This window comes from Nycticebus coucang, chromosome 3, assembly GCF_027406575.1.
Source record: "Nycticebus coucang isolate mNycCou1 chromosome 3, mNycCou1.pri, whole genome shotgun sequence".
Taxonomy (NCBI): domain Eukaryota; kingdom Metazoa; phylum Chordata; class Mammalia; order Primates; family Lorisidae; genus Nycticebus; species Nycticebus coucang.
This window is the reverse complement of record NC_069782.1, coordinates 124,844,448-124,869,937: the sequence shown is the minus strand read 5'-3', so window position 1 is coordinate 124,869,937 and position 25,490 is coordinate 124,844,448. Positions and strand designations below refer to the sequence as shown.

General features: G+C 37.9%; 1 protein-coding gene across 4 annotated transcripts in view; it reads right to left on the bottom strand.

Annotated features, from left to right (window-relative positions):
• Positions 1-22,860, bottom strand: part of ENTPD1 (ectonucleoside triphosphate diphosphohydrolase 1) — a 187,343-nt gene extending 164,483 nt beyond the window's left edge. For 2 of the 4 annotated variants that reach the window (XM_053582846.1, XM_053582845.1), the window contains exon 1: positions 22,587-22,860. In XM_053582846.1, coding sequence (XP_053438821.1) covers positions 22,587-22,602 — 16 coding nt within the window. In that variant the 5' untranslated portion in view covers positions 22,603-22,860. The remainder of the gene's footprint in view (positions 1-22,586) is intronic. The other 2 variants (XM_053582847.1, XM_053582848.1) reach the window with 2 other exon arrangements.
• Positions 22,861-25,490: the final 2,630 nt, after the last annotated feature.

Here is a 25,490-nt window from a genome sequence, read left to right as displayed (position 1 = left end):
CTCTATTCCCAGAAATATGAAAATCTGAAGGAAATGGACCAATACCTGGAAGCACGCCACCTTGCTAGACTCAACCAGAAAGAATTAGAAATTTTGTATAGACCTACATCAATCACTGAAATAGCATCAACTGTACAAAATCTCCTCAAAAAGAAAAGTCTGGGACCAGATGACTTCACATCTGAATTATATCACACCTTTTAAGAGGAACTAGAACCTTTATTATACAACCTTTGCCAAAGCATAGAAAAAGAAGGGATACTTCCAAACACATTCTATGAAGCAAATATCATCCTGATCCCCAAACCAAGATAGGATCCAACAAAGAAAGAAAATTATAGACCAATATCATTAATGAGTATCAATGCAGAAATATTCAATAAGATCTTAGCAAACAAAATTAAACAACTCATCAAAAAAAATTATACACCATAATCAAGTTGGTTTTATTCCAGGATTACAGGGTTGGTTCAACATATGCAAATCTACAAATATAATACATCACATCAATAAAATAAAAAACAAAGACCATATAATTCTCTCAATTGATGCAGAAAAAGCTTTTGATAATATCCAGCATCCTTTCATGATCAGAACACTTAAGAAAACAGGCATAGATGGGACATTTCTTAAACTGACAGAGGCCATCTACAGTAAATCCACAGCCAATATCATATTCAATGAAATAAAATTGAATCATTTCCACTCAGATCAGGAACTAGGCAAGGATGCCCACTGCCTGCACTGCTATTCAACATGGAAGTCTTAGCCATCGCAATCAGGCAAGAGAAGGTGATCAAGGGTATCCAAATGGGGTCAGAGGAGATCAAACTTTCACTCTTTGCACACAGTATGATCCTATACCTAGAAAATCCCAGCGTCTCAACTACAAAACTCTTAGAAGAGATGGAGGAATACAGCAGTGTCTCAGGATACAAAATCAATACCTACAAATCAGTAGCTTTTATATATCCCAACAATAGTCAAGCAGAAAATATAGTCAAGGACTCTATTCCTTTTACAGTACTCCCAAAGGAGATGAAATATCTGGGAATTTACCTAACAAAGGACATGAAAGATCTCTATAAAGAGAATTATGAAACTGTGAAAAGAAATAGCTGAAGATGTTAACAAATGAAAAATCATACCATTTCATGGCTATGGAGAATCAACATTGGCTGAGAAGAATCATGTAGCAGCCCGTACAGCCTATGGCTAGGAGGAGTGAGTTATAAGAAATACCTGTATATCTCAATAATGGAACACCTTGGTGGAAAGGGCATGGAGTGGCATTTAGCTCTCCTAACAAGCATGAGAGCTCACGAGATGAGAGCAGTGGTGAATTGGCAGTCTCTACACCTGTGGTGTTGAGAGGCACAAGATCAGCCTTATATTAGGCTGGAGGAGAAGGCAGTCGGGAGCATGCGCATTCTATCACAGACCCGCTTACTCTGACTCTGTCTCCTCTTCTGCGTGCAGAACACCAGCACAGCGTCTCTCTGTTGAAGATTACCAAGCTCTGCTAAAGACTAAGATCTATCTTTCTAAGAAGACTGCTTTACTCTCTCTAAGACACTCTGTCTCCAGCTAAAGTAGATAGCCCTCAGGCACCTAACGTTCCCAAGCAAGGTAACTTAGCGGTCCAAGTCCAGGACCTAGTTAAGCTGGGCCCGAGACCTGGCCAGTCCTGGGCCCTGACAAGTGGTATCAGGAATGAGATGTGACAGAATCAACATTGTTAAAATGTCCATACTACCCAAAGCAAGCTATAGATTTAATGCAATCGCTTTTAAAGTACCCATGTCATACTTTAAAGAGCTTGAAAAAATAGTGCTTCATTTTATATGGAATCAGAGAAAACCTTGAATAGCCAAGACATTACTCAGAAATAAAAACAAATCAGGAGGAATCACATTTCTAGACTTCTGGCTATACTATAAATCTATAGTGATCAAAACAGCATGGTACTGGCACAAAAACAGAGAGGTAGATTTATGGAACAGAACAGAGAACCAAGAAACTTGGTAAATGGTCTGTAAAGCTAGTGAATGATGCCCCATGATCATATCAATGTAAACAGCTATGATTTAATAAAAAAAGAAAAAAGAAAAAAAAAAAGAGAACCAAGAGATGAACCCAGCTTATTATCATCACTGGATTTTTGGTAAGCCTATAAAAAATATTCAGTGGCGGAAATACTCCCTATTTACCAAATGGTGCTAGGTGAACTGGCTGGCAACCTGTCGATGACTGAAACTGGACCCACACCTTTCACCATTAACAAAAATTGATTCTCACTAGATAAAAGATTTAAACTTAAAACATGAAACTATAAAAATAGTAGAAGAGAGTGCAGGGAAAACGCTTGAAGAAGTCAGCCTGGGAGAATACTTTATGAGGAGGATCCCCCAGGCAATTGAAGCAACACCAAAAATACATTACTGGGATCTGATCAAACTAAAAAGCTTTTGCACAGCTAAGAGCACAGTAAGTAAAGCAAACAGACAACCTTCAGAATGAGAGAAGATTTTTACAGGTTATGCTTCTGACAAAGGTCTGATAACCAGAATCCACAGAGAAAAACTAATCAATAGGAAAAGAACAAATAACACCATTTCTATGTGGGCAAGAGACTTGTACAGAAACTTCTCTGAAGAAAATAGGTGCATGGCCTATAAACATATGAAAAAAATGCTCATCATCTTTAATCATCAGAGAAATGCAAATGAAAACCACTTTGAGATATCATCTAACTCCAGTAAGATTAGCCCACATAACAAAATCCCAAAACTCTCTGGATGCAGAGAGAAGGGAATGCTTCTACACTGCTGGTGGGAATGCAAGCTAATACGACCTTTTTTGGAAAGAAGTTTGGAGAATACTCAAGGAACTAAAACTAGTCCTACCATTCAATCCTGTAGTTCCTCTACTAGATATATACCTAGATGATCAAAAATCATTTTACAACAAAAACATTTGCACCAGAATGGTTATTGCAGCCCAAATCATAATTGCCAAGATATGGAAACAGCCCAAGTGCCCATTGACCCATGAATGGATTAACAAATTGTGGTATATGTATACCATGGCATACTATGCAGCCACAAAAAAAAAAGATGGAGACTTCACATCTTTTATGTTTACCTGGATGGAGCTGGAACATATTCTTCTTAATAAAGTATCTCAAGAATGTGGAAAAATGTATCCAATGTACTCAATACTACTCTGAAATCAATATATAATCACCTACACATTCATACAAATGGTAGAACATAACTACAGTTCAGGAAGTAGAGGGAAGAGGGGAGAGATAGGAGGAGGGAGGAAGGAGGAGGGAGGGCATTTGGGGGGACCTCACCTAATGTGCACGATGCAATGGTACATTTCAAAACTATTAAGAAAAGAGTATAATTGTCTTACCACAACAAATAAGCAAGCAAAGTAATGGATGTGTTAATCAGTTCAATGTAAGGATTTCACATTGTATATCAAATCAGTACACTGAACTACATAAATGCATCAATGTACACAGTTATAATTTAATGTTTTTAAAAAAGATGGAGGCTATGCATCTTTTGTACTAACTTGGATGGAGGTGGAACATATTCTTCTTCTTAGTAAAGCATCACAAGAATGGAGAAGCAGGCTCAGCGCCCGTAGCCCAGTGGTTATGGCGCCAACCACATACACAAAGGGTAGCAGGTTTGAATGCAGTCTGGGCCAGCTAAACAACAATGACAACTACACAAAAAATAGCCTGGCGTTTTGGCAGGCACCTGTAGTCCCAGCTACTTGGGAGGCTTAGGCAAGAGAATTGCTTAAGCCAATGACTTGGAGGTTGCTGTGAGCGATGACGCCATGGCATGCTACCAAAGGTGACATAGTGAGACTCTGTCTCAAAATTAAAAAAAAAGAATGGAGAAGCAAGAATCCAATGTACTCAATTTTGATATGAGGACAATTGATGACCTAGTACATGGTGGGAAAATGGGGGAGAGTGGAGAGTGGGAATGAGGAAGGGAGGTGGGGGATTTACGGTGTTTGGTACACCTCTTGGAGGAGGAACACATTTATTAGAGGGACTTTGCTTGACGAACGCAATTAGTGTAACCCGGATCTTTGTACCCTCAATGAATCTCCAACAATTAAAAAAAAAAGAAAAGAAAAAAAGAAGAAAACATTGAATACTATCCTCAGAGGCCAGGTGCAGTGTCTCCACCTGTAATCCCAGCACTTAGGAGGCCAAGGTAGATTGCCTGAGCTCACAGATTCAAAACCAGCCTGAGCCAGAGTGGGACCCCATCTCTAAAAAAAAAAGCCAGGCATTATGGCAGGCACCTGTAGTCCCAGCTACTTGGTAGGCTGAGGTAAGAGAATCGCTTGAGCCCAAGAGTTTGCAGTTGCTATGAGCTAAGACGCCACAACACTCTACCAGGGGTGACCAAGTGAGACTCTGTCTCAAAAATAAATAAATAGATAAATAAATAAATAAATACTATCCTCCGAAAGATGAGAAAATACTATATCCATGAGACAAAAGAATATTCAGTTTTATTTAAAGAAACCATCAAAATATAAAAACAATTTTTTATAAATTCAAACTATAATAACCAAAATAAGAAATTTTAATAAAAATGTTATAAGATAAAGTTGAGGAAATATCCTAGAAAATCAAGCCAAATGTCAAAGTTTACCCATGGCACTCTGACCAACAGGTTGGCAATTTTAGTTTTTGCACATCTTTAACAACACTGGACATTATTTTAAAACTTTGCCTTTTGGTGTATGAAAAATAGCACCTCATTGTTTTACTATCCTTTGCTTTGCTGTATGTTTTCTAGTAAGGTTGAACATTTTCTCTTATATATTAGCCATTGACACTTCACCTACAAACCACCCTTTGAGCTCTCACAAGAATTGAATATTCTGTTCTGTTATTAGAAACATCTTTAAATAAAAAGAACATAATATGTGAGGATGAGTTTTTGGAACAGGTGATGAGGCCAGAATATATAAAGCACTGATTAGATGCTTCCAGAATATTGTCACATAAAAGCCCAGCAAATGAGGGGAGAAGGGCCTACTTATATCCCTGAGCAGTTAGAAAACATTGACTAATTAATTGCTGGATTTTGATTTAACAATTGATTTGTTGGTTTGGGATGTAATAAGAAGGGGTTTTCAGGGTTACTTTGAATGTCTGTGCAGATATAATTTACATCCTAGTCCAGTGGGTACTATTGGAGTTGCACCATGTGTGATTTATCAGTTGTATGCAGCAGACCTGGTTTGGGTACTTGGGAGATATTAATAGGCCTTCCAGAATCTACCTTAGAGATAAACTGGGATATTTTCTATAGCACATCTTTGAATGTGCTTCACAGATATAGATTTTATAAATTGAATGTCTGTAGTGACCCTGTCTTCAGCAAGTCTGCCAGTGCCACTTTCCCAACAGTATGTGCTCACTTTATGTCTCTGTGTAACATTTTGGTAATTCTTGCAATACTTTAAATATTTTCATTATTATTATGCCTGTTATGATAAGCTATGATGAGTGATCTTTGATGTTACAATTGTAATTGTTTTGAGGCACCATGAACCACACCCATGACAAATAATAAATAAAACGTTATTTGTGCTCTGACTTCACCCTAGCTATTCCTTGGTCTTTCTCCCTCTCCTCCAGCCTCCCTCTTCCTTGAGACACAACATTATTGAAATCAGGCCAGTTAATAACCCTACAATGACCTCCAAAGTGTTCAAATGAAAGGAAGAGTTGCATATCTCTCACGTGAAACCCAAAGTTGAAAATGATTAAGCTTAGTGAGAAAGGCATGTTGAAAGCCAAGGCATGCCAAAAGGTAGACCTCTTGTGCGAGTTAGCCAAGTTGTGAATGCAAAGGAAAAGCTCTTGAAGAAAATTGGAAGTGCTATTCTAGTAAACACACAAATGATAAGAATGAGAAACAGCTTTATTACTGATAGAGAGAAAAATTTAGTGATCTGGATAGAAGAATAAACCAGCCACAACATACCCCTAAGCCATAGCCTAATCCAGAGCAATGCCCTAATTCTTTTTAATTCTGTGAAGGCTGAAAGAGGTGAGGAAGCAAATGTAAGCTGGAAGCTAGTAGAGGGTAGTTCATGAGTTTTAAGAAAAGAAGCCATCTTCATAACACAAAAGTGCAAGGTGAAGTAGTAAGTACCGAATAATGTAGAAGAAATGTAGAAGCTGCAGCTATCCAGAAAATCTGGCTAAGATAATCAACAAAGGGAGCTACACTAAATAATTGATCTTCATGTAGATAAAACAGCCTTCCCTTGGAAAAAGATGTCATCTACTGCTTTCATAGCTAGAGAGGTGAAGTCAACAGATGTGGCTTCAAAGAACAGGCTGATTCTTTTGCTAGGGACTTGCTGGTGACTTTAACTTAAAGCCAGTGGTCACTGACCATTCCAGAAATTCTAGAGTCCTTAAAGATTATGTTAAATTTTCTCTACCTATGCTCTATAAATGGGAGAACGAAATCTAGATGGTAGCACAGCTGTCTACAGCATAGTGTACTGAATATTTTAATCCTTCTGTTAAGACCAACCTACTGCTCAGGAAAAAAAAAAATATTTTCAAAATATTACTGCTCATTGACAATCCACCTGGTCACTCAAGACCACTAATGGAAATGTACAAGGCGATTACTGTTATATTCATATCTGTTGATACAATGGTCCACTCCGTATCCCATGGATCAAGGAGTGCTATGGTTTGGATGTTTGTTTTCTCTTAACCTCATGTTGAAATTTGATCCCTGATGTTGGGAATTAGGGTCAAATAGGAGGTGTTGAGCCCTCACGAATATTTTACTGCTTTAATGTCCTCCTTCAGAGGTGAGTAAATTCTCACTCTATTATAGTTTCCATGAAATCTGGTAAACAGCCTGACACCTCCCCCATCTTTGCTTCCTCTTTCACCATGTGACCTCTGCACACATGGGCTCCTTTCTCCATAAGTGGAAGCAGATGGAGGCCTTCACCAGATGTTCAATCTTGAACTTACCAACCATCAGAATCACAAGTCAAATAAACATTTTTTTCTTTATAAATTACCCAGTCTCAGGTATCTCTTTATGACAATAAAAATGGCCTAAGGAGTAATTTCAACTTTCAAGTTATATTTTTAAAAATATGTTTTATAAGGCTTTAGCTGCCATAGTGATTCCTCTTATAAATCTGGTCAAAGTAAATTCAATTCAAAATCTCCCAGTAAGGACTCATCATCCTAGATACCATTTGCAATTCATGGGAGGAAACCAAAATATCAACCTTAACAGGAGTTTGGAATAAGTTGAATCTAGCCTTCGTGGATGACTTGGAGGTGTTCAAGACTTCAATGGAGGAAGGAACTGGAAATGTAGTGGAAATAGCAAAAGAACTAGAATTAGAAGTGGAACCTGAGATGGAACTACATTGCTATAATCTTATGATAAAATTTGAACAGATGAGAAGTCATATCTTAGGGTTGAAAAAGAGTGCTTTCTAGAGGTTGATTCTTCTCCTGGTAAAGATATTTAACATTGTTAAAATGGCAACAAAGGATTTAGAATATTACATAAGCTTGCTTAATCAAACAGCAACGGCAGGATTTGAAAGGATTGTCTATAATTTTGAAAGAAGTTCTACTGTGGGTAAAATGCTAAATATTACTTTATGCTACAGAGAACTCTATCATGAAAAGAAAAGGCAATTGATGTATTAAACTATTGTTGTCTTCTTTCAAGAAATTGATACAGCCACTCCAACCTTCAGACCATCCTGGTCAGTTAGCAGCCATCAGCATTGAGGCAAGAATGTATACCAATGAAAAGATTACAACTCACTGAAGACTTAGATGATATTAGCAATTTTTAGCAATAAAGTCTTTTTAATTAACATTAAAATTGTTGATATAGACATAATGCTATTATTGCATAATTAACAGACTACAGTATAGTGTAAATGTACTTTTATATGCACTTGGAAACCAAAGAATCCATGTGATTCATTTTATTGCAATATTTGCTTTATAGCAATAGTCTAGAACTGAACCCATAATCTCTCTGAAGTATGACTATACCACAGTAAAGTAAGAAGTCAAGGAAACCCCGGGAAGTTTGCAGATGTATCAGGGAGTGCCTAATGGGAATTCTGACTAATGGGAAAGCCTTTGTAGTCCTACCAAGGAAAATATATCTAAGAAGCACCATCTTGGCCAACTGCTTGAGCTTACAAGCTCGAGACCAGCCTGATCAAAAAGTGAGACCCCTTCTCTACTAAAAATAGAAAAAAATAGGCAAGAGTATTGTACCCTCAATGAATCCCCAACAATAAAAAAAAAAAAAAAAAAAAAAAAAAATGAGGCAAGAGGATCGCATGAACCCAAGAGTTGGTGGTTGCGGTGAGCTATGATGACGCCATGGCACTTTACCCACAGTGACAGTTTGAGACTCTGCCTCAAAAAAAAAAAAAAAAAAGAAGCCCATCTTCTCTCATGAAAAATGACATCTCTAATTGTTTACAGAGTTCATACCCAGAGATGAACTGGGGGACTAGCTTGCTGTGAGCAAGAGTTGTATAGTTTGCAGGAAAAAGTTAAATGTGATCAAAGTCCAAAGGAATCATTTTGACATCACTAACAGGAGACTGAAATGTGACCGAAAGCATGGTATTGAGGAAAGGAGTGGGGATCTATCCAAAAGGCAGCTTGCCAACCAGCTATGCAACTAGCCACATTCCTTCCCACCTCAGGACTTTAGTGGTTATGTCACTCATACATTGCTGAAATCTGGCAGCAATTTGGATCTTCAAAAATATGCACTGAAATTGGTCCATGACTAGTTATAATAACAAAACAATTGAAAATTTCCCAAATGCTCCACAAAAGGAAATGGTAAAGTAAACATATGGCATATTTTCAAATTATGGAACATTATATGCAGCCATTAAGAAGATCATATGGTAAAAACCATGCAGTTGCCATGACAAATTATAAAGTAAAATAGAACATTGCAATTGGTGTGTATAACATGGTCTTAAATTTTTTTTTTTTTTTTGTAGAGACAGAGTTTCACTTTATTGCCCTCGGTAGAGTGCCGTGGCGTCACACAGCTCACAGCAACCTCCAACTCCTGGGCTTAGGCGATTCTCCTGCCTCAGCCTCCCGAGTAGCTGGGACCACAGGCGTCCGCCACAACGCCCGGCTATTTTTTTGTTGCAGTTTGGCCGGGGCCGGGTTTGAACCCACCACCCTCGGTATATGGGGCCGGCGCCCTGCTCACTGAGCCACAGGCGCCGCCCCATGGTCTTAAATTTTTAAAAAATAAATAATAAAAAGTAGCACAAAAAGAGGAAAAGTCACATGATATAGTTATGAGTAATAAACTTACATAAAATTTTTATTTTATTTTCTTTTATTTTTTTGAGACAGAGTCTCACTATGTCACCCTGAGTAGAGGGCCGTGGGTGTCACAGCTCACAACAACCTTAAACGTTTGGGCTTAAGCAATTCTCTTACCTCAGCTTCCCGAGTAGCTGGGACTACAGGTACCCACCATAATGCCTGGCTATTTTTTTGTTGTTGTTGTCATTATTGTTTTAGCAGCCTTAGGCTGGGTTCAAACCCGCCAGCCCCAGTATATGTGACCGGCACCTTAACCACTGAGCCACGGGCACCAAGCTAAAATTTTTATTTTCTTACTTGATCTTTACATATTCCAAATTTTCTCTTATCCACTTTTATTATTTTTACAATTTAAAAAGATAGTAAATGAAGGGCAGGGCCTGTGGCTCAGTGGGTAGGGCGCCAGCCCCACATACTGAGGGAAGTGGGTTCAAACCTGGCCCTGGCCAAACTGCAACAAAAAATAGCTGGGTGTTATGGTGGGCGCCTGTAGTCCCAGCTACTTGGGAGGTTAAGACAAGAGAATAGCCTAGGACTTGGAGGTTGCTGTGAGTTGAGACGTCACAGCCCTCTACTGAGGGCGATAAAGTGAGACTCTGTCTCTAAAAAAAAAAAAAAAAGATAGTAAATGTAATGACTTATTTTAGTTCAGAGTCCCTTCTACCACTAAAATTCATTACAACTTTTTAAAATGCTAAGAGTATTACCTAGACCACATCTGAAATGAGATTTTCTACTCCTCCCTTGCTCTAATCCTCCCTGAAAGTGCAGAGTCCTCCCAACCATTGAGTTTTGCAACAGATATGCCGCCCCTCTGAAGCCATGTGAGAATTCTGCACAGAGCAACAGAAGGTAGGGGCTTGAGGTTTGAGCTGTCTTTGCAATCTGAATCCTGAGGCAAGCTTGTTGAGAAAGTCACAATTGAAAAAGACCATATCTCCTGGCCCTGAAGGGCCTCTGGTTTTTCTTCCACAGAAAATGTTTCAATCTGGATGGTCTGTCAGCACCAGGGAGTCACATGCCTTCCTGTAACTGTTTCTGTTCCTCAAAGACATTATAGGTAACTAATGGTAGAGGTATAAATAGAAAATACACAGCAAAGAAATAGGCTATTTCTAGCTGAAGTGAACATTTGTTGCTATTGTCTGCTAAGAATCCATTTTCTTTTCTTCTGGTACCAAGGCTCTAAATCTCCTTTAAGGAACCATACCTCTCTCCATCTTAACTGTGTTCTTTGGAAGTCACTGATTCCTCGTTATTTAAGGGGAGACAGAAGAGGTTAGGAACAAAGGGAAGACAAAGTAATGGGAAAAACTCCAGGGGAATTTTGTAACCAACACAGCACCAAAAGTGTTTTATCAAGATTACCAACAACCTTCACTATGCCAAAAGCCATGGTAGATTCTCAGTTTCACCTTATTTGACCCATGAGCAGTATTAGGCCCAGATGACCACTTCCTCTTCTTGAAACACTTTTCTCTATGTGGCTCCCAAGACACCATTTTCCCCTACTTTATCCCTCATCCCGCAACCCAATACATGCCACATACATACACTTTTTCAGTCTTTTTGGACGGTTTTTCCTTTTGTCCCGAACCTTTGAAGTCAGAGCATCTCAAGGCTCAGTCCTTGGAACATTTTTTCTTTCATATCTGCATTCATTCATCCAGTCTTGTTGCATTTAAATCCAGTGTCACTGAGTTTAAACCCCACCCAATGACTCAAATTTATATCTCTAGTCCAGTCTTCTCCCCTAAACTCCAAATTTGTATACCTATATGCTCTATTCAAAATCCACGTCATAACCTAATTTCTAGCCCTCAATTATAAAATCAAGGAGAAACTAAACCAGTTCAATGGAAAAGCAATGACTGGAGAGAAATGTCCCTTTATTTAGCGAAAAGATACTGGCTAATTTGTGTTTACCTAGATGGAGTTGAAATACATTCTTCTTAGTAAAATATCTTAAGAATAGAAAAAAATATTCAAAATACTAAATACTAATATGAAATAAAATATGTAAATAACTACATGCCCACATTAAAGATAAAATACAAATATAGTCTAGCAAGGGAGAAGGGAGAGAAGGGAGGGGGAGGCAAGAGGATGAATAGCAGGATCTCCTACAATATGCACAATGTGAGGGTGTTCAGCACATCCCTGGGTGAAGGGCTCAACTACAACTCTAGAATTGAAAACAATGTAACCTAAACATTTATACCCTCATATTAATTTAAAAATGTTTAAAAAGTAAACAACTAAGTCATTCTCTCTCTAAATAATTACAGGCTAATTAGTAAAGAGTTAATTAACATGTTTTTAAAAAAAGATACTGGCTAATTAACTCTGATGCAGGCTAACTCAGTCATAGAATAACAGAGAAGAAAAGAGAGAAGACAGATATGTTTATATTTCGCCTACAAAACAACACCTTACCTTAAAGCAAAGAAGAAACAGAGGCTAAATAACACTGGCTGGGTGTTAGTCTAGATTTGTATTTGATAAATGTTTCCAATGATGACTACATATAACAAGAGGACTTTTACCTTCTTTCCTGGATTTGAGTCACCCTTTCTGCCTAGAGGATTTAGATGTCTTGCACACTTAGATAGGGATCTAGTGCAATCTAGGTGATTGCAATTTTCCAAGATCCAAACAGAATCTGAGGGAGGCATGGACAGACTAAACATTCCAGCCATTTCTAACATTAGACTGGGATGAATCTCTCCTAATATTTCCTTAAATTCTTTTTAGAATAAGATGAAAAGCACACACATTCATTTGTAAAAACATAAAAAAAAAAAGAATCTCTTTCTTAACATGGTTAAGGCCTTACATTAAATAAATTCTGCATGAAAGTATAAAGAAGAATGGAGGAAAAGCATGCCAGCAAAAATAGATATGATTCAGGAAAGAGAGGAAAATCTTTTTTGTTTGTCTTTTTAACTGTAAACAAAAGGACATTCTATGAAAAGAAACAGACTAAGATAAAAAATTTCATGGAAGCCAAAAACACTATAGCCTGAATGAAAGTTGATACTGGAGATAGTAAAGTAAAATTAAATCAGTAATGTAGAAGAAAATCTTAGGAAACTATTCTCAGAGTTCAATAAAAAATAAATGAAAGAAAGGAAAGAAAGAGGAGGAAGGAAAAAAAGGAGGGAGGGAGGGAGGGAACAAGGGAGGAAATGTGAGGTTTAAAGATCCAAATCATAGGTCCCTGAAAAAGAAAAAAACAAAGCAGGAGCACTGACTGAAGTCATGATAGAATAAATCTTTCTTGCTGCAAAAGAAGTCCTGAATTTGGAAATCAAAATGGTTTACCATTTTCCAAGCAAAATCTATAAAAGGAAGTCTATTTCCAGTGATCAAAGTAATACATTTCAAGAAAAAAATGACCATTCAGGCTGAGAAACAGTTGTCCTCAACTTTTTAGTCCATTTTGTGCCACTATAATAGACTAAGTAATTTATAAACAACAGAAGTCTACTTGGCTTATAGCTCTAGAGGCTAGGAAGTCCAAGATCATGAGGCCAACATCTTTTGAGGGCTTTTTTTGTGCAGCATCCCATGACAGAAGGCAAATGGCAGGATAGCAGCAGAGCGGAGATCAAACTTGTATCCTCAAGCACTTTAACAATTGACATTAATCCATTCATAAGGGTACAGCCTTCATGACTTAAAACACCTTCCATTAAGCCCCATCTCCCAGTACTGCTGTATTGGGATTAAGCTTTGAAAATACACCTTTGGGGGACACATTCAAACTACAGCAACTTCTTTACAACATCAAACTTCTCAAGACAATGGAGAATATTTCCCATGACTTGAGGGGGAAAGATTGCTATCTTAAAGACAAGTTGTCATTCTTTAACCACACTGATGTATTTTCTAAAAAATTATTTTGGTATGATTACTAGATCACTATGAAAGGAATCAAGATTAAGGACTCAAGAGTGGGGAAAGGCATAAGACAGCAGTTCTCAACCTGTGGGTCGCAGCCCACAGGAACTGTATTAAAGGGCCGTGGCATTAAGAGGGTTGAGAACCACCGGCATAAGAGCTACATTGAAATTCATTGAATTCATGGAGGGATAAGCTTAATTATTAGTACCTAAATGAAGAGGAAAACCCCTGTGATAAATGATAACAGAATTTTCAATATTAGAGTTTATAATATTGTCATACAAAATATTTAGATAAGAAAGGAAGACACAGGGAAGCAAAAGCTCTTAATCTTCATTAAGGATTAAATACTCATAGTTGTTCATTTTCATCTTGATGTTAAGATAAATTTAAGCTCAGGACTGCTTTTCTTTTAACTTAAGACCTCCAGAGGTAGAATTAAAAATAAGATGTCTGGGCTGGGCACAGTGGTTCATGCCTATAATCCTAGCACTCTGGGAGACCAAGGCAGGTGGATTACCTGAGCTCACGGGTTGGAGACCAACCTGAGCAAGTGCAAGACCCCGTCTCTAAACATAGCCCAGCCTTGTGGCGGATGCCTGTAGTCCCAGCTACTTGGGAGGCTGAGGCAAGAGAATTGCTGGAGCCCAATAGTTTGAGGTTGCTGTGAGCTATGATGCTGTGAGCTATGATGCTACAGCACTCTACCAAAGGTAACAAAGTGAGTGATACTCTGTCTCAAAAAAAAAAAAAAGATGTCTATTATCCATAGCTTTGCAGAAATACATGCAAAAACAAATAACAAAAGCCTACAGTCTGTATAGCAAAAAGTACAATAGCAGAAAACATTAAACAACAGAAAGAATAAAACAAGAATGGCAGATAAAATAAATGTGAACTCTTTAAATTCCTATATTAAAACAGAGGCCCAAACTGGATTTTAAAAGCCCATGGTTTATAGAGATACATCTAAAAAATATATGATACATATAAATTAAAAATAAAGATAGATGAAATATATCAGCCAAATTAAAGAGAGGGGGAACAGAATTTAATACAAAGTGGATAAAGGAATTATCTCAATATTTCATCAAAATATGGACTGTAAAGACTGTAAAACATGAATAGAAGTGAACAGACAGCAGGCAACTGTATTATATTAAAAGTGCCTTAATTGTATTAAGGGCATGAAGTAGTCATTATTTGAACCATTGCTACAGAATCTATAGGAATACAGTATTGGGAGTAATTAAGGTAATTAAAAGTAAATCTATAAAATTTAAAAATAATTACACTTATAATAGCATCAAAGAGAAAAGTACTTAGAAACAAATTCAATAAAAAAAATGTAAAACTTATATTCTGAAAACTACAAAATATCATTGAAGAAAATCAAATAAGACCCAATAAATAGAAAGAAATCATACATTTATGGATTAGAATGCTTTATATTTTTAAGATAACAATATTCTCCAAAATGATTTATATATTTGATGCAATCTCCATCAAAATATCAGCTGGCTTATTTGCAGAAATTAGCAGGCTAATCTTAAAATTTATTTGGATATTCAAGGAACCTGTCACAGCCAAAATAATATTATAAAAGAAAAATAAAATCAGAAGACTCACACTTTATGATTTTAAAACTTACTACAAAGCTATAATACCCAAGACAGTGTAAGATGGAGATGGAGATAGACATATGGATCAATAGTAGAACTGCAAGTCCAGAAATGAACTCTAATATTTATGGTCAGTTGATTTTCACCTACAGTGCAAACACAATTCACTGGGGAAAAGAAAAGTCTTTTCAATAAATGTTGCTAGAACAACTGGGCATTCGTTTGCAAAAAAAAAAAAAAGTGAATTTGGATCTCTATCATAACATACACAAAAAGAACTCAAATTGGGATCAAAAATCTAAATGTAAGGGCTATAAAACTCTTCGAAGAAACTATAAAACTCTTTGAAGAAAATATAGGCATACATCTTCATGACTTTGGATTAGACAATGGTTTCTTAGATATGACAACTAAAACAAAAGCAACCAAAGAAAATATAGATAGATTGGTCATTATCAAAATGTGAAACTTTTGTACTGCAAATAACACCATCAAGAAAGTGAAAAGACAACGTACAGAATGAAAGAAAATTTTGGAAATCATGTACCTGAAAAAGATAAAGAATTATTACAACTTAATAATAAAAAAAAAACAAATTAAAAATGGGCAAAGGATCTGAATAGATATTTCTCAAAAAAAGATATACAAATGCCCACTAAACACATAAATAGATGTTCAAAACCACAAGATACTACTTCCTAATAGTCTACTCATTAGGAAGGCTAAAAATCAAAGATAGATAATAACAAGTGTTGCCAAGGATATAGAGAAATTGAAATCACCATACACTGCTGATGGGTACAGCTACTTTAGAAAACAGACTGGATGGTCCTCAAATGAATGACTCAGCAACTCCACTCCTATGTATATACCCAAGAGAAATAAAAACTTAAGTCCACCCAAAAAGTATGTGCAAGCAGCATCATTCATAATGCCAAAAAATAGAAACAACCCAAATATCCACCAACTACGAACAATAAATAAAATGTGGTAGATCCACTTAATGGAATGATATAAAATAAACGTCCAGAACAGGTAAACTGAAAATAGACTGGTGTTTGTCTAGCTGGGATTCAGAAGAAGGGTGGGGAGGGAGGAAATGAGGAGTGATCGTTCATGGATATAGGGTTTCTTTGGGGGATAATCAAATGTTCTTAAATTGATTGTGGTGCTGGTGGTACACAATTCTGTGAATATACTAAAAATGACTGAATTGTACACTTTAAGTGAGTGAATGTATATGTGAATTATATAACTCCCAATAATAATAATAATATCAACAACTATGGATTTGAATCTCAACACTTACCAGTATTACCAAGAAAGACTTCAAGTGAATACCTTAACTATTTATTCCTCAGTGTCTCATGTGGACAGTAAATAGTACCAACCTTAATAGGACTGTTTGAGAACTGAGTTAGTATCTCTAATGCACACTATAAACCTGATTATTAACTAAAGCCACCACAACTTCTATTTATTAAACACTTACTGTATCAGTTTGTTTGTTATGGCTGCTGTAACATAATACCACAAACTCAGTGGCTTAAGACAACACACATTTATTCTCTTATAGTTCTGCAAGTTTGAAGCCTGAAATCAGTTTTGTTGGACTGAAATCAAGGTGTCTATGGACTGACTAAACTCCCTCCAAGGCCATAGGGGAGATCCATTTTCTTGCCTTTTTCTGTTTATGGAGCTGTATTCCTTGCCTTGTGGCTGTTTCTTTCACTTTCAAAGCCAGTGAAGATATCTTGATTCAGTGGTCATACTGCCTTCTTCTATGTTAAAGTCTTCTTCTTCCTCCCCCTTACAAAGACACTTGTGATTGCCTACCTGGATAATCCAGGATAATATCCCCCTTCTCAAAATCCTTAATTTAGTCACATCTGCAAAGTCTCTTTTCCATATGTAACTCATAACTTCTAGGATCTGGAATATCTTTGCAGCCTACCACAGTTAATATATATTAACCAAAAAAGAAGAAAAAGAAAGAAGAATCTATGAAAAAACTCTTATGTTTATTTTTAAGCACACCAAAATAAAGACATTAAGCAAAAGATGGTATCAACATTGGAAACTTTCTCTTCCATGACTTTTCAGCGCAATGCCTAAAAACTCATTTTGCTGATGATGCCTCTCTTCAAATGTCTTTCTGTGCCTGTGCCTGAGAAATATCATTCTGATTAAATAGCTCAGAGATTCTGATTCCCACCTCCTAATTCCTGCCAAACCCACCTTCTAATTCTGGCCTCCTGGGCATGCCCTTATTTGGGAGGGAAGCCTTAGAAATGTTTGCCATGTCCATTCAGTACTACCTAAAATTACATAGCCACACAAGGTCCAGTTATCTAAGATACTATCAGAAAATGTTACCTCATCTTTCTTTATCTGTTCCAAGACTTTATTGAATTACTCCTCTGCATTTACTTTATCTTCATTTTATATTCCCAACTCTCCATCTCTCTTTTCTAAATAGCCACAGTAAAAAATATTCTTATCTCATTTATTTTCTGGAACTGAAATACTCATTGGTACCAATAAAGTATACAAAAATAAATGCATATATACTACAATTTTACATAGAAGAATATTACAGTTGGGGATAGATTACCATATAACTGGAAAGACTGGATTTATTAATAAATATCCAATTATGTATCTTAAGAACAATATATCTTATTCACAAGTATTTATACATTTATACAAATCCATAAATGCTTAATTATAAGAAAACCTCAGACTCGGTGCCCGTAGCTCAGAGGTGAGGGCGCTGGCCACATACACTGAAGCTGGTGGGTTTGAACTTGGCTGGAGCCAGCTAAACAGCAATGACAACTGCAACAAAAAATAGCCGGGCGCTGTGGTGGGTGCCTGTAGTCCTAGCTACTTGGGGGAATGAGGCAAGAGAATCACTTACACCCAAGAGTTTGAAGTTGCTGTGAGCTATGACACCACAGCACTCTACCAAGGGTGACATAATAAGACTCTGTCTCAAAAAAAAAAAAGAAAGAAAGAAAACCTAAAAGATTATAAAGCCATATTCTCTAATCATTATGTAATAAAATGAAAAAATAATAATCTAAACAAAACCAAAAATCATTTAGAACTTTAAAACTTTTATCCTGCATTAAAGAGGCAATAAAAATGCAACATCAAACTACTTAAGAAAACACCATATATAAAAAAGTGTTTCATCTATATTCATAGCTATAAATCTCCTTATGAAAACATTAAGAGCAGATTCAGAAAAATTATTACAAATACGGCAGAAAAACTTAAATATCTTATGTGATAAAACAATCATATAAATTAACTTAAAAACACAAAATTCATGCAAGTTATAAACTTGCAAAGGATGGAATATACAAAAGAATATACAAAAGAAGAAGCACATCAATGAGAAATGTCAAATGTACTAGAAATAAATACAAACTAAAAAAAATCTAACAAGTGGATAAGATTATTTAAAAACAAAAATACCAAAGCTGTCAGTGATGCCGCCAAACAGGAACTGCTTGTGGGATCACCAAGGGTCCACCCTTTAGGAATGCAACTTGGCAAACATAATAAAGAATTTTAAAAAACATTAACAAGTTTTAGTCCAGTAATTCTACTTCTCAGATCCTATCCTCAGAATGGAATGCTGCATATGGAAAAAACTTCCTGCACAAAGACATTTATTGGAAATGGAAACAACCTCAATGTTCAATAACAGGGGAATTGTTAAATAAACTATGTGACTATAAAAATTATGCTAACAAAGACTATGCTATAAAATGGAAAAGACTTGTGCTTCACTGCTACAGTAAATGCCAACCTTTAAAATTGTATATACAGCCTAATGATCATGGTGCCATCTCATAATTTTTCAAGGTCCTACTCAAGTAAATGTCAATGAGAGAAACAATCCAGGCATTATAAAAAGAAACTGCAAGAAAATACACCAAAATACAAAAAGTAATTATTTTTCTTCCCCTCCCTAATCTATATTATCAAGTTTCTTTAATGGGGATGTGTTGTATTACTTATATCATCATGCACACAAAGGAATTTCTCACTTTTTTTTTAGAGACAGTATCTCACTTTATCGCCCTTGGTAGAGTGCCATGGAGTCACAGCTCACAGCAACCTCCAACTCCTGGGCTTAGGCAATTCTCTTACCTCAGCCTCCCAAGTAGCTGGGACTATGGGCACCCACCACAACACCCGGCTATTTTTTTTTTGTTGCAGTTTGGCTGGGGCCGGGTTTGAACCTGCCATCCTCAGTATATGGGGCTGGTGCCCTACCCACTGAGCCACAGTCACTGCCCACATTTTATTTTTATTTTTTATTTATTTATTTTTTTGAGACAGAGTCTCACTTTGTCACCCTTGGTAGAGTGCTGTGGCTTCATAGCTCATAGCAACCTCAAATTCCTGGGCCCAAGTGATCCTCTTGCCTTAGCCTTCTGAGTAGCCACAAATGCCCACTAGTTTTTCTGGTAGAAATTGGGGGGGTCTCACTTTTGCTCAGGCTGGACTTGAACTCTTGAGTTTAAACAGTCCACCCACCTCAGGCTCCCAGATGGACAGGAAAAGTAGATTGCCTGCTCAGAACTCAGAAAACGAGAAAGAGCTTTCTACTGCTAGTTTTGGTAAAAGGGAGAAAAGATCTTTAAGCATTGCTTGGAGGAGGAAGGGGGTTGTTGTCATAGGTATCAGACTCTAGATTACAACTGAAGTATCCCATATTTTGACAAATTTTCCAGAAGTCATCACTCCCTATTTTGTTTCCAGTGGCATTTTCTTTTTATTATTATTTTTTAAAATAGGGGTCTCACTATGTAGCCTAGGCTGTAGTGCAGTGGCTAATCAAGGCATGATCTTAGCATCCTATAGCCTCGAACTTCTGTGTTCTAGCAATCCTGCTGACTCTGCCTCCTGAATAGCTGGGACTACAGGCATGTGCCACAACATTATGGCACTTCTTTTAGACTACAGCTCTTAGGAAGGCAGAACTTGTCCATCAGGATCCCAGGCTTTGCAGCCTACCTACACAGGTCAAAATTCCCTCTCTGCCTATTATACCTACATGACTGTGGGCAAATGGTTTTTTTTCACGGCTATAAGATACATAACCACTATCATGGAATTGTTACGAAGATTACAAAATAACACATACAAACATAACAATGTCTGACATAATAATCAACGCTAGCTATTATCATTAGCACTTCACAGAGTCTGGCTTCAATTAGAGTAGGTCATGAATATGTCTGTGTTTCCAACTAGACCATCAGCAAACTGTTTATATCTCAAGCATCTGGCATAGGGACATACAAATGATAGACACAGAATAATATTTGCCAAATTAGTCTGAAGGTTTTCCAGGAAGAGGAAAAGGAGGGTGCTTGAAAAAAAACTTAATGTACTTTATGATTTTACCCAGGGCCAACTTCTGTAGTGTTTGTTTTTGACCTTGTTGGAGAAGTTTATGGAACCCTGCCACCCTGACCACTGGCCACTGAACAATGTATGGCTCCTCCTGAATCAGTATTTGGTATTGTCCACTCCCTGAATGACTTACTGACACCAGACCCTCTGGGATTATTACATGGGCACCCCTTTGCAGCTGCCTCCTGTTCCTCTATCAGGACCGTGGCCCCTCTCCCACCACCCTGCCCACATTGACACTAAAGTTGCCATGAATTTGGAGACTGAAGAAAAAAACTGCACTACACACTGCAGTACCAAAGGCGATTAAAGAAATTTTAATTGGGGAGGGGAGAAGATGGCACAGAAGGCAGAAATGTGGACAAGTACCATGAGTGCCACCTTAGGCATAAAAGGTGAAGTACTACAGAAACATCCAAAATGGGGCCTAATCTAGGCTCGAAAGGTCAGAGAAGGCTTAAAAGGAGGAATAACACCCAAGATGAGGCTTCAAAGAGTGATTTATTCAGCTTATACCTCAGGCTCTGTTTTAGGAACTTTGCATGAATCCCTCATTCAGGCCTTACAACATCCCTATGAAACAGATGTTGTTATTATTATACTCTTCATTTTACAGATGAGGAAACTGAGGCACAGAGTAAATGGTGGAGATAGAATTCAACCCCAGGCAGGTTGGCTCCAGACTAAAGGGGAAAAAAAGGCCCAAATAAGGCCTTGCAACCATCTGAGAGGGAGGAAAGGAGTAGTTCCCTTGGGGAATTGAAAGCATCAGTGATGCGCAGCTGGTTGTAGGAACAGAAGTTCAGAAATAACTGGGCTTGCTCTGCAGTCTGTCCCATACTTTCAACAATGAGCTATGTGATTTATGTTATCTAACCTTGGCCTTAGCTTCTCCCTTTTGTCAAAGGCCATAATAACAATACCTGCTTCTCTAGCCCAGAGAATGGATATGAGCATCAAACGAGAAAAATGTGTGTGAACTTGCTTGCAAAGTACAAATTCATCAGTTTCATTTCCTCAGGCACTTCAAGGATTTGCAAGCTGGGAATTTATGTTAGGGCACCAGAAAAAGCAGAACAATGTGGGGGAGTTGGAAAAGCCCACATCCAAATTCACCACTTACTAACTAAGTAATCCCGAAGTGAGCTATCCTCTCAGTACTGCAATCTCATCTGTCATCTGGAAAAGGGGATGATAACCATAGTACTTATCTTATAAGGCTGAGATAAATAGCACATGTAATATGTTTAGTACAGCTCCCAGGTCAGAAGTGAGACTTTAATATTAACGGCTATCATTATTATAATCCTTAAGAAATCTGTTGACTATCCCCCATTCTATACAGATAATAGAAGTCAGAGATGATGAAGGTTTGCAACTCTATACTCCCTCACTGCGACATACATTCTTCCTGGCTCCTACAGCCTGGCAAGCAGCTGGCTCTCCGTCCCAGCAGAATATGCCCAAAAGAGGTAAAAGACAGAGACTGCACACCATCTGTGCAAACTAGGCTGCTCTTGTAGGTTTTACACAAAATCTAAATGTAGTCATTCAGACATGACCTGCTATTTAAAGACAGAACTATTCTTTTTCCTCTTTCCATCCGTCCCCTCTCCCCCTCCACACCCCTCCCCTTACGTACAAGCTCCCCAGCACATTTCAGGTTTTGGAAGACACACTTTAGGGCCCTGTGGTAACGGCCTCTTGCCACATTAACTCCTCTGTCTAACTCCCAGCAGAGAAGCTTTTACTAATTTCACCACAGGAAAGCATGCAGGAAATTCAAGAACAAAACAAATCTACACACAGAGCCCAGCATCTTCTACAAAACACGCTAAAGTACACATCCAAGGCTGGATGACTCCCGACTGTAGATGAGGCAGCTGCATCTTAAACTGCAAGGGGACTGAAAAAAAGTCATTTGCATCTAAAAAACCAGATCAAATTAATAATGAATATTTATAAGTCGTTCCAGCTTGCCAAAGAGCCACCCTGAACTACATACAACCCTGGGCTCCGCTTCCTAAAAAGTTCCCAAAGTTCTTTCTCTGCCTCCTCTCAGAAGGAAGAGGGTGGGAAAGTTCATTCAGGGCTTTTTGCCTCTTGCTCTTTCAAGTACTTGCTTTTGATCTGGGCTTTTGCTCTTTTTTTCTTAAGAATTCAGATCAAATCAATTTTGGTCTTACCCTTTGTATCTTCCATAAGTAGCAGCTTCTGTTTTCTTCCTTTTTCCTCGTTTTGGGGATTTTGTTTTGTTTTCAGTCTCTGCTTGCTGTAGTTCGTCTCAGTGAGAGAGGTACTCAAGGAACAGAGATGTAACAGACCCTTGGTCTTGTGGGAGGGGCTAAATTAGCCAGTCCCTTTTGCAAGGAACCTCAAACCCTACGTCTCTTTCATTGACCAGAAAGAACAGATTGGTCGAGTTCAGCAGCTCATTTCCCGAAAGTTACTTGAAAGATTCCTCTGATTGTAACTCTTTGGAATCTTGAAGCAATGTATGTTCAAATCTCTTTCCTTCCTCTCTCTCTCCCGCCCTTTCTCCTTCCTCTTCCTCTCTCTCACAGAAATCCCCTTTTCTCCTTTGAAAAGTCATTTTGGCTACAATCAAAAAAGCTATTTACTTATTGCAATTAGGAAGCCAGATAACAAGAAACTTTTCAAAAAAACCTTAGACAACTGGTCTAAATTAACGCAAGGTTAAAGACATGGAGAAGTTAAGCCAACTGCTCATGTTCCCACAGATAGAGGACAGGGTGCTGGGCTCTCCTATTCGCTGCCATGCTCCCCACTACCTAACACAATTTCTCGTGTTACGTGGGTTCTCAGTAAATATCTGATAAATAGTTGAATTAATGAATGAACAGCAGCAAAATGGGAATATAGATCTGGTTACCTGATTCAAGTTCATATTTTTTCTACACTGCCTTTCCAGCATGAGAATGTACATCTAAAGCCAATTATATGATAAGACATTCTTCTGCATATAAACCATTACGTTTCTAAACCCTAAGGATTGTTTTTTACTCTATATAGAAGACATATTCTCCATTAAACTTTCAGTCATACTTGAATAAGGTCAGAGGCTGATTTTTCTACTTTAGGCATCTCTGTTATCTCACACAGTATCTAAAACATAGTAAGTGATCAATATATTTTTGATGCCTTAATAAATCTGAAGCTATATACCAAAACTTTATCTTACCAACTGGTCATAATCACTGGATTTTGTATTTATAATAACAACTAATTATACAAAATGAAAATCCAATGGATGCCTTTTCCAGAGCTAGTCTAGATTACATCCCCAATGCAAATATTGGTTTGATATTAGTTCTATTGTGGTAAAATTGTTACTAAGTGATATGATGGGATATTTGTAAAACTCAACAGTGTTTACAGTGGATTCATGACTGCTTTTGTACTTTTATTTTGTTTAGTCAGGCTCCCACCTTACAGAGTATAGAGGTGACAGAGAGCATACAGCTCAGGAACTGGGAGAAATTTGAATTCTAAAGCTATGTCTGCTGTACCACAACCACAGCATGGTGTGGCTGCCTCTTTCCTACAGGATCTGAGGAGCAAGGCCTGTGACATTCTGGCTATTGGTAAGTTTCTGACTCACTTACCCTGGTGCTGGCAGAGGATGGCACCATGTGGATGCTGATGATGATTCCCTCCTGTGTCTATCTTCTAATACTAAGTTTGTGGCATTGGTCAGTGATGAGAAGTGGGTATATATCAATTCAGATGGAGCTACAGCTTGGGATTCTCAAGAGTACTTTGAGGTAGATGAAACAGATAGTGGAGCAGAATTAAAGTGTAAGAATGTGACTGGGTAGCTGAAAGATCTCCTGTCAGAGGAGGATCCATCCTCCTGCCAGAGGAGGACCTCCAAGTACTCATTGATGTTGCACATTCGGACTCAAGAACAATGCCAAAGTTGTGCACCGTCCACGGCTTCCACACCATGTTCCAGTAGGTACTTGACCAGAGGGAGGAAGCCCATCAGTCCAAGCACTCCTGGAGCTTTATCTCTAGGCTTTGGAGAAGGAGGGCAGCACCCTGTCGAAGCAGGAAGAATCCAGAGCTGGTTTCAGTAAAGAGGTAGATGAAGTTGGCATGAGTTATCGGCAGAGAGATTTCCTTTGAAATTCCACTAGCAAGCCAGATTCTTACTGCACTGAAGGAGAGGCCTGCTCCAAAGCTGAGTTTATGTAGTCAGGATTTGGAGTTGGTTACTGAAGAAGACCCCAAAACACTGGCTCTTGCTTTGAACTGGGAGATAAAGAAAGCAGAAATGTTCAACAGGCCTGTGACCAGGAGCTCACTCTGCACGTGGAGAAGATGCAGAACCTGTATTTTCTCTTTCTGGAAATATGCCAGATAAAAATCTAAGGCCTGATTTTTGTTAACCGTAAACACTTTTAGCCTTTTAGCCTGATTATTTTACTATCTACACATCACCTACCCACTGCCACAGGCTGGATCAGGCTGGAAGGCTCACTTTATGATCCCTCCAGAAAAGCTAGGCTAGGTCTCAATGTACCCTTCTACCAGTTTTGAATGATACGGCCACTCCAATAGTATCCCACCTCCTCTAATTATGTATTCTTATGTTCACTGTTTAAAAGTAATTGTCAAGGGCAATGAAAAGAACTGTCATATTTTTGGACTCCTTATCCTAAAGCTAGAATGGCAGGGGTTTTTTCTTTCTTTTTTTTTTTTGGAGACAGAGTCTCAAGCTATCACCCTGGGTAGAGTGCCAGTGTCACAGCTCGCAGCAACCTCAAACTCTTAGGCTTAAGCAATTCTCTTGCCTCAGCCTCCCAAGTAGCTGGGACAACAGGCACCCACCACAATGCCTGGCTATTTTTTTTTTTTCCTGGTTATAGCTGTCGTTGTTTGGCAGGCCTGGGCTAGATTCAAACCCTCCAGCTCTAGTGTATGTGGCTGGCACCCTAACCACTTGAGCTACAGATGCCAAGCCAGAACTGCAGATTTTTAAACACAAGTAATATTATAAAAAGTGACATAACAGAGAGTTGATTATGGCCACAAACTTGTTTCTCTAGTTCATGAATATTTTTTGT